At 36.8% G+C, this 10,574-nt stretch overlaps 1 protein-coding gene across 3 annotated transcripts in view; it reads right to left on the minus strand.

Annotated features, from left to right (window-relative positions):
- The window catches only part of LOC107569283 (complement C3-like), a 29,751-nt gene extending 19,486 nt beyond the window's left edge, over nucleotides 1-10,265 (minus strand). For all 3 annotated transcript variants that reach the window (XM_016255337.1, XM_016255336.1, XM_016255335.1), the window contains exons 1-6: nucleotides 10,039-10,265; nucleotides 9,830-9,918; nucleotides 9,571-9,713; nucleotides 9,065-9,271; nucleotides 8,857-8,917; nucleotides 8,535-8,618 (exon numbers count right to left, since the gene is read on the minus strand). In XM_016255337.1, the coding sequence (XP_016110823.1) occupies nucleotides 8,535-8,618; nucleotides 8,857-8,917; nucleotides 9,065-9,271; nucleotides 9,571-9,713; nucleotides 9,830-9,918; nucleotides 10,039-10,250 (796 nt within the window). In that variant the 5' untranslated portion in view covers nucleotides 10,251-10,265. The remainder of the gene's footprint in view (nucleotides 1-8,534; nucleotides 8,619-8,856; nucleotides 8,918-9,064; nucleotides 9,272-9,570; nucleotides 9,714-9,829; nucleotides 9,919-10,038) is intronic.
- Between the last annotated feature and the right edge of the window lie 309 nt (nucleotides 10,266-10,574).

Raw genomic sequence — 10,574 nt, forward strand, 5'->3', positions numbered from 1 at the left:
TGCCATAATAACATCTCGTTATTACGACATAATTGAGTGGAAAAAAATTATGGCTCACGCCGCGCACAAGTGCATATCATTTTGAGATATCATATCAATTATAATCAATTTTAATAAAACACAAGACTACATTATAAAACTCTAACAGTAGGCTATTTAATATCTGTTGTTCTCTGGTTGTCAGTCAAAATGACAGTTCTTGCGTGAACATTATAGGCCTATATTTTCCCAAGCCAATTTATTATTCCTTCCTTTTTGTCTTAGTGTTTAAAATATTTATTTTGAAACGAATTAATCAATTAAACAAACAGACTTACTGGGTGAGCAGGGTAGGCTATGACAGCTGTCATGTCATACCCTGCTTTGCCAGCTGATGCGAAGAATAAAATTTATATCTACACAGAAGAAAGCCCTGTCTAGACTCTGCCCCGGTATGAGCTGTGTCGAGCTATTCATTAGCCCGTTTGTTTGATGAAAAAAGATTAAATGTAGTTGCAATAAATGTGTAAAGAATCAATACAACTGCAGCAGCAGTGGACTTTTATTCTGCTGCGTGATACTGCAGAAGAACTGATGATGGCACGGTTTGATCCTCGGCTGACCAATCAGCAGAAAGGGGTGTTTAATTCCCGCCCATGTGTAGAAATCGAATATTCAAGCTGTTTATTCATTTTTCTACCCCTGAAGGAAAAACGAAAATTTAAGCTGAATTCTTGTTTTTCGTTTTTTTTCGTTTTTTTTCTCATTTTTCTACTCTCAGTATTAAATAAAAAAAACCGAATGATAGAATGATACCCTGATTGTGAAACCCTTTGCAGTTCTTTGTTCAATTCGCACCATCAAAATGAACCAAATGAAAAGTTGGCTTCAAACTTTCATTTTCAATTTTTTTGGAGCAATTTACAAACGGATAATTGTCTCTCATTTTAATTTTCAATTTTACGAGTTACGAATCTGATTTTTGAACTAACATCAAAAATTTACTTATTATTCTGATTTTCCACTTCTCTGTTTTGCGCTCCCGGTTGGACCGTACCAGTGGCGGAGCGGGGGGGGGGATGTGGATGTATTTACCCAGAACTCTGTATGTATTGGCCCTATGCCTATGCATTGGCACGTCTGACCATGCAATAATTAATCATCAGACCTCCATTAACTGTGGACTCGGGAGAGGCTCCAGTATTTCCTCCATTTCTAAATTCTGCATATCGAGGAACATTCATCGTTTAGATTACGCACGGCAGTTGTTCGACCTGTTTGCGGCTCTGTGTATGGTAGAAATATGATGACTGGGATGTTGAGAGCTTCGGGATACAGGTTGGGCAGGGGCGGCGCCAGAGAATTTTGAAGGCAGGTGCTGAGGGTGTGCTAGATCTTTGACAGTGGGAGCTGGGCAATTCTGGGCTCCAGACTCATTCCTCCCACTGGCCGCTCTTTTTGCGACTAACTTTCTCAGTTTTTTTTTTTTTTGCTACAACATGCTACAATCAGTGCATGCTGATGAACTTTTATCATAGTTTATAGATATATGGAAATGAAACTGGTTAACATTCAACCTGTTCTTTTTCCTCTTTTGCTATGTTATAAACAAGGTGTCCTGACATTTGATCTTACCTGACAATTTTGTCCTAACAGTGTTTACTGCGCATGCGCACATCAATATTACGCTGAACAACAATATTTAATGTAGGCCTATCTGCATTACTGTAAGGGTAGGTTTAGGGTTGGGGTAGGTGTAGACTTTAATAAAACAATCTAATAGGTAGAAATTTTTTTTTATTGTTGGTTTCTTTTGCTGTGTCCCTTCTAGCCACAACCGCGAATATAACATAATTACTGTATTTGCATTACTGTAAGGGTAGGTTTAGGGTTGGGGTAGGTGTAGACGTTAATAAACCATAATTTTACAGGTAGCATTTTTCGTTGTCGAATTGTACTACACACTGTTTAATATGAGGTAGAAAAATCTGACAGGGTAGCACAAATCGACAGAACACCTAGCTTCGGATGATTTCACTTTCGATTTCGCGACCTTGTCACGTTTTACAATAAAAGATAATTGTCTGTTTTGCATACATCTATACACTTTTCACTTTTTAAGACTAAAACAAAAGCTGGATTCATTGTTATTTTTAATTAAAAAGCACAACAACAATAAAACAGTAAGATATAATGACAAACTAGTTTACAAAACATTTATTAACAAAAACCTAAGATGAGGCATGGCATACACCACATGCTGTATTACATAATGACTAACCTTTCCCCCATCAAGCAATAGCCATCATTTCAACGTCTCGGTTAAGTATAGACCCGATATAGTCCGGCTATGTGATAACATGCTCTTGATTTGTATTAGATTTTTTTTCTTTTAAATATTTTATTTTTTTTCATTTTTATATTTTTATTATCTTAAGTTGTTAAAACTCCAGAATTTTTTATCATAATATTTATATTTAAGTGTATTGTATTTATAACATTTTATTTTGTCATTAATCATTTTGTATTTATATAATTTTGTATTGTCTTAAGTTGTCCAAGTTGTTAAAAATTTTATTTTTCTTAATAAAAGCTGTATGTATGGATTGCCATTTTGTTGTCTATTAGACATATATGTAGTCGTTTAATAGCCGTCTAATTCATGACTAGTCTATAAATGGGCTATGATTAGACGTCTATTAGATTTTCACTGACAGCCCAAATGTAGCCTTGTTTTAGCCTAGACGTCTAGGCTATATTTAGACGTCTAATAGACGTCTTTTAAACGCAAAATTGCTTGCTGGGAACGAAAGAGGGCGATGACGTAGCACAAAGTATTCTGAGTTTTAAAACAAAACAAAAAACTTATGTGGCCCATTCACGTATTTGTCGGACCGTAACCAAACCTGCCGGCTACTATTAGAATACTGGGTTCACACAGACAGTGTTTTGGTCGCGAGACAGGTCAGTGGAAGTTTTTTTTTTTAAACCGCAAGGTCTAGACACTTGTTTTTAGAAGCTGAATTTCTTTAAACTTGAGTGCTGTGTTTTAGATTGATGTATGCTATAGCCTACAGCAGTGGCATAGCAAGTCAGCCCCGGGCCCATATGCAGAAAAATTTATTGGGTCCCCCCAAACGTTATTGGCTCCAACTCGGTAAACTTATTGTTGATTTTTCTGAAGTGATTAACGTTAGGTGTATTCACAAGCTGTTTTATTTACGGTATAAATGCTTGGAAATAATATTTAACGTCCATTCATCAATTGTAGCATGCAAGCCACCCAATAATCGCAATAAGCTTTGTGCTTTGTTACTTATATTAAAACACAAAGTGTCACCCTTCTGTCAATTTTATAATACAATACTAGGCTACAAACAATAAATATGTTTTTACGCTTCAAAATTTGTAGTGAGATATATTCGTATTATATCCTATATTCGTCTCAGTTCAAGCAGCATGTGAATCAATGACATTTTCATCTTTAATATTTGCAGCACGAAGTAAACATGAATAAATATTTGAATGCATGTTGAAAACATCTGAACAATTTAATACAAACGAATGTTTCATGAAATCGATCAATTAGAGTTTAAAAAAACGTCAATGAGCCTACCTTTTATTGCTGTTTTTATGTTAAATGTGAAAAATGACAGGTTGGATGCAACAGACTTTTTATTTGTATTTATTTATTTATTTTTTATTTAGTATAGGTGGAATTCTCACATTAACTTCACGCAATAGGCCTATAACCTGATTTTATTATCGTAATTTTGACTTCATTCTTAAAATATTATGATGTTAATCTTATTTTTCAACATGGTACTAAAATGCCGCCATAGGCTATTTGTACTGCATGCAAACACACTCTTGGCACAGAAGCCCAAAAAACAAAAAAATAAATAAATAAAATAATGAGATATTTGAATTATTTATTAATGAACTAGTATTTTCTGAGTCAGTGTCACAAGATGAAGTTGACGATCCTGACTCATCTCCTCAGGATGTGCGCCTTTAGAGAGAAATACATATTTATGGATTAGCCTATATAATGAAAGAGTTTTTTTTTCTATTTGAATTATTTTGTTTCAAAGTATTTAAAGCATTCTATTAAATATATTTATCATGTCTGTAAGAAGGCAAGTATTCGCTGAGTTTCGGTTCATCATTGTGAAGCTCCTGCTCAAGATCAAGACAACAGAAAGCGCATCCTGTTTGTTTTCCTTAATAATTTTACAAAAGCACAGGATTTTGTTGATACTGTTTATGAGTGCACACAAATACAAGTAGACCCTTTACAATACCTAATGATGTATTACTCTTACCTTTATGAACAAAAATGATGGCGTATGCTAAATTTCCACTCATAAGAAAAAAACGCAAGTGATTGCACTGGCGCCTCCAAACCACTTTCAATTACAAAACGGGTCAAGAGCACAACTAAAGCAAACACTGATCTCCATGATGGTGTCATCATTTTAACCAATAAAACATCAGCATCTGATCCTCTGTAATTCTCAATAACAGCAGCTGTTCATCACTAATGCACAATCATCATTTAATTAGTCACTTAATTATCTCATTAACTTTAACTCTTTGAGGACTTGGGATATGACTGGAGACTCGTTTGTGATTTGAAAGGAACTACTTGGTTCCTCCTCTGGTGAAATCAGCTGCTGAGTTCATGGGTGGAATAAACATATGGCAGGACTTTTACTTTCTGACCCCTGGATTGTCCACCTCTGCTAAACACCGCTGTATGTTGCTTGGAGACGCACACCAGATGATACGGATTTCGTTGGAACAATTATTATTTTGTTGCAAAATATAACAAACATGACAATATTCTGTTCTAAAATGTAGGCTACCTTTAAAATGTAAAATGTTCACTTAATATTATATTTTTTGTTGAACTGTTGCAAAAATTAATGTCACATTTGCCATCGTTTGGATATTCAGGGAAATTTGCATTCTTGCTCGTATTTTAAACATGAAACAACTCGCACAGGTTATGTGTCTGTATCGAAGAGAGTTTAAATCGATCTCAATGTACAGTCCGTGTCAATATTTGCTCTTCATGCTATTAAGTGAAGATCTACTTTAAAGATACATTGAACAGCAGCATGATTTGCTAAAGCAGTATATTCAGTGGGTATCCTATCACATGCAGGCTGCTTGTGTGGATGCAGTCAGTTTTAACAGCAAAAGATGAGTTAAGCTGATTGGATATCATGTATTTGACTGTTTAAGGCACTCCCATTTTCCTGTTTTTACATTAGAAGCAGCATTTTGCTTGTCAGAAAGACATGTTCGGTTTCAATGTTACTTTAAGTTGGGGTAGAATTAAATGAATGCCAAAACTCAGAATTTTGTTCGCGTAACCCCTCTCCGTCACCTGACTTATCAGCGGGGTATTAAAAAAAAAGTTATTGTTAAAGATAATAGTTGTCATTGTGTTATATATATATATATATGTATACTCTATATACAACTAAAAGTGCCAGGTGGTGGCAAATACCTGTCTTAAGTCATTCATTGGATCGATTCATTCAAACAGCTGATTTATTCAGAAACGAAGCAAGTGACTGCCTTTATGAATGGTTCACTGAATAATTGATTCACTCGATTCGTTTAAAAATGTGGATTCATTAATGAAACACCACTGTGTGTTGATCAAAGACGCACGACAGTTCGCCTAGGGCTTTATTTCATTAGTGAAATTACTGACAATGTGTCTAAAATGTAATTATTCACACCTTTACCATGTCTTCATTTTTAGTAAAAACTGTTATGTAACCTATTTTTGTATTTCTACCAGCCAATGATGATTCTGAAAGAAAACAGCAGTGTTTGTTATAGTAACACATGCAGCTTTCACGCGCATCTGACAGAACCGTTGTATTGCTATAAATGGTAATTTTAGAAAATAGTTCTAAAGTTGCTCTGTAACTTCAGTTCAACAGCATTAAGTTGAAGAGGGTAAACTTTATCACTCGACTGAATCTACACATGCATTTTAGGTGTCCTTGCTCCGTCCAAGCAATAAATGCAATGCGTCTTTGAATGAGCGCTGTAGCGTATTCTTCAACTGCTCAGGTACTGTCAATACAACCCATTTCAGGGGCTGCCAAAATTATATTTTAAAATCAGCCAGGGCTATAGAAATGCATATTAATATTTACAAGTAAATCTCCATATTATGCATATTAAAGGGGTCATATGATGCGATTTCAAGTTTCCCTTTCTCTTTGAAGTGTTACAAGCTCTTGGTGCATAAAGAAGATCTGTAAAGTTGCAAAGACTAAAGTCTCAAATCCAAAGAGATATTCTTTATAAAATTTCAGAGTCAGCCACGCCTACCTAAAACGGCTCGTTCTAACTCACTATGTGGGAAGATTTGCATAACGCCGCACAAATGTTCACGCAAAGAAAGAAGGCGTAACTTTTATTCTCACTGTAGTATTGTTGACGCTGCAGCCATGTCGTGAAGACGCTGTGTGTTTTGTTGTGAAAGCGAAACTACTTTGTTTGGTCTTCCAAAGGAGGACGATATCCGTTTCGTCATGCCTAGAGCTGATCTGTGCTGGTCGCTGAGGGAATACAACAACTTTCACCGTGGACGAAGCGGAGTTCAGACCGGGGTCGTCACATGTGGTTGCCGCTCATTCGTCGGATCCGCCGGGCGCACCGTTCTCAACCCCGCCGCCTCAGCTCACTCTAGCCTGGCCTCAGTGCACGCTAAGCTGGGGCTTCACCTCACGCTAGCCCGGCCTCAGCTCACTCTATCCCGGCCTCATCGCACGCTAAGCCGGGGCTTCCCCTCACGCTAGACCGCTGTGTTTTTCGTTGTGAAAGCGAAACTAATTTGTTTGGTCTTCCAAAAGAGGACACGACTACAAATCAGTGGTTAAGTTGTATTTACAACCCTGTTCCAGAACACTTCAACCCAAATATTCAGATGTGTGCAGCACATTTTATGGAGGATGAGGACTGTTTCCTGGGAGAGTAGCCTACAATGACGGTGTCTGTTTCTATAAAGTGGGGCAATTCCAACTTTGCCAGGACAGTCTGGTGCTTCTGACTCACAGCCTGTAAGTACATTTTCACATTTAAAGAATTTGCCACTGACGATTCAAATACGAGTTTTGAGCAGTGTAGAGTAGCGCTTGTTGTTTGTCATTTCTCCGATCACAAATGCAGACATGGTTTTATGTTTACGCAGCACGATATGCAATGCAACGCATAAAAAGACAGTATAAGTCATTATAATCTGTAATTATGTCCCCACTGGATGCAACAAATGTCTCGTTTATAATGTGTTTTACTGGTTTTGTCTCAGCACAAAACCAGCATCACAATATGGTAAGGGGTGTAACATTTCCGTCACATGCTTGAGGTAATCGGCCAATCACAACATACTGAATAGCTGGCCAATCACAGCACACCTCGCTTTTCAGACCAATGAGCTTTGTAAAAATCTACGCATTTCAGAAAGGCAGGGCATGGAGGCAATTATGTACATTATGTGGAAAATAATGTGTTTTTAACCTTAAACTGACTATAAGTAACTTTGTAACTACATGTCAACTACATGTCAACTAATTCTCATTAATTTGCAACTACATGTCTACTAACTCTCAGAGTAGACTTAGGGTAGGTTTAGGGTTAGTAGAATAAGTTGACAAAGAAATAGTTAGAAGATATTAAGCAGATAGTCTACTAATACTCTACTAACTACTAGTTGACATGTAGTTGCTAAGTTACTTACTATTAATAGAATGTCTAAAGTGGACTATCGAAATAAAGTGTTACCAAATAATGTTCTTTTTAGCAATGTCATATGACCCCTTTAACAGTCTTGCATTTGTATGTAAGAGCTAAATACTAAGCGTATAAGTGTTTTTTTATCGCTCCTAAAGGTAAAGCATTTGAACCTTGAACCCAATGGATTTATTATTCAAATAAGAGTATATGTCAATGACAAATAACAAATGACTTTGAATTCTGATATTTTGCTTCAGGTGGTTGCTTGTTTTTTTATTGTCTCATCAGCTTGCAATGTACATGTATTTGTTAGCTACACATTTCTGTTAGTTTCTAACTAGTGTTAAGCCGGTCAGCATGTATAGCCCATGCACACATAGATAGTAATACATGCGATTCACATGACTCTTCGGAGCAGCAGCAGTACATATGTCTTAGCGATAGATCTGCTTGTTTGGGGATGTTTTGTTCTGTTCTGTCTTGTTTTTATTCTTTCTATGTGTGCGGATATATGCATGTCTGCTGATGCAGCAGTTTATATTCTTAAACTCAGTGACATTCACCAAACACATGTATATTACCATGCTAAATTTTCAGAGAGTTGTGATGACAGAACTGCAATTATTACAAACCAGCCCCAACATTAAGTACTGTGAGAGAATCCTCATACAAGCACTATAAAAATTGCCATGAACATTATGACTGTAGATATAGACTTCATCTCTTGAGATAAATAGAGAATAAATAAAGAAATAATCACTACACATACTTGAAAGTGTCTTTTTCCTTACCAGTAATTGAGATGTACGTGAGAGCAGGTGTGTCTGGAAGACGATCAGCTGGTATGTCAGCTTTAAAAACTAAAGGGTTTTCCCCTGATCCATTTGGGAAGAGAAACAGAGAAGAACAGCAAGATGGAGGAAGAGTCACGAGTCATGAGCTGATCATATTTTGTATGATTTTGGTGAGTAATGATCAAGAAAAGAGCAGGAGTTCATTGTAATCTCTGGATTTAATTTTTTTTCATAACTGGCAAGACGTTTAATGTCTGCAGTGTTGTATAGTGGAAGTGTAACAGAGTGATGTTATTGTGTGCTTCACAGTAAATCTCACCATTTTTAACAGGATTGAGCTCCACATTTTCTCTTTGTAATGGAATCAGCACACCCTCAGACTGAAAGAGAGAGAGAGACTGTTAACTACCCATGATGCTCTAGTTTATCTATTCAAAACATGATCTATTAATCATAATATTAACAAATAACCAAATCAAATAAAACAAATGCTACAAGTGACAATCACTGATTCCCATCAGACGTACCACCACCTTCAGCGGCTTTCTCACTCCATCAGAGAAATCAAATGCTGAAGCTTTCACCTCAATATCATGACTTCCCAGCGTCATGGGAATAATCACATATGAAACGGCTATGCTGGAGCCTTTGTCAACAGATACTGTTGTTCTGTATTTGCCTTTCTTACTGGCAAAGCTGCAAACATCTTCTGTCTCCATGAACTCCACACGCACCTGGTGAAAACAGGAGAATGAGACTCAAATCACTTAAATATCCAGAGGAAACGTCACCAAAAATAAATCCAACATGAAATGTGTGATGATGGGATATATTTCTGTTTTAGCACAGGACAGTATCCTACACTTTTCTTCAGTTTGTCACAAGCAGCTCATAAACCTCAAATAAGTCTCCGGATACATGCATGCTGTCATTAGTAAATTATTTGACTCCATCAGAAATGTTAACTACAGTCCACATGGCTTTAACATACATAACAAACTGAATGATTTTTAATTCTATAAATCAAATCTACCTTCTTCAGATGCATTGGGGTGTAGTTGTGAATAATGGCCTTGATTTCCAGTTGTTCGCCGCGCACAGCTGAGTAAGGTATCTTTAGGTCAATGAAAAATCTCTTAAAAACGACCATCTCCTCAGGTTCTGCCACACAGATGCCTTTGAGGAGGAACACAGACACACAGAAGGATTTAAAGCAGCAGCTCCTGGATGATGATGATGATGATGGTGATGATGTTCAGAGCATGTATTCTGGGTTTGCAGCTTCTCCTTACCAAGTGTTGGTGACAGACTGACAGCCAAGATCTGCCAGGTAGTGATAGAGTCTCTCAGGAAGATCTCCTTTGTGATTGATGTTGTTCCACTGGAATATGAGGAAGAGACAGATAGAAAATCATAGACAAGCTTCATCTCACAAGCAAAGACTGACTTGATTCAGTTCAGTACAATACTGCTGTCTAAAGAAACACAAACTCTTACAAACCAGTGGTTTTCTCTGCAAGTGGGTAGATCAATCTCCTCCCAAATCCAACTCTCAGGAAACAGCGTACGTGACACAATCTCTTCAGAGTCTGTATAATAGTCGTCATCATCATCTGTTTTTAGTTTTAACAAAAACAAATCATTAATAATTTCTCTGGGATCTGAAAAACATGTATTACAATTACTGTATTCCCAATTCCTTCTTAGTCTCATCAGTTATCATTGTTGTTTTTCTAAATTTGTTTTGTGTCTTTTATTTATGTCTTTGTTTCATAAGTCTTGCATGTTCGTAATGCTGGGGTGAAGCCACAAAAGTGCTGAAGTAACACTGGTCCACGCTGAATCTAACCTGTCAGAGCGTAATTTATGTAATGGTTTGGAAATAAAAAGAAAGTTGCATTATTTCATTATTCGCTGCGCAACATTATCGCTCCAGTTGTGTGACTTTTCTTGCAGAGTGAATATCTGTCATGCCAGACACAAATAGCAGAGACATTGTAGCGAATTTAGCTCAACGACAGGAAATATGAATAATTA

The sequence above is a fragment of the Sinocyclocheilus grahami genome, unplaced genomic scaffold, assembly GCF_001515645.1.
Source record: "Sinocyclocheilus grahami isolate Dianchi unplaced genomic scaffold, SAMN03320097.WGS_v1.1 scaffold1329.1, whole genome shotgun sequence".
Lineage (NCBI taxonomy): Eukaryota > Metazoa > Chordata > Actinopteri > Cypriniformes > Cyprinidae > Sinocyclocheilus > Sinocyclocheilus grahami.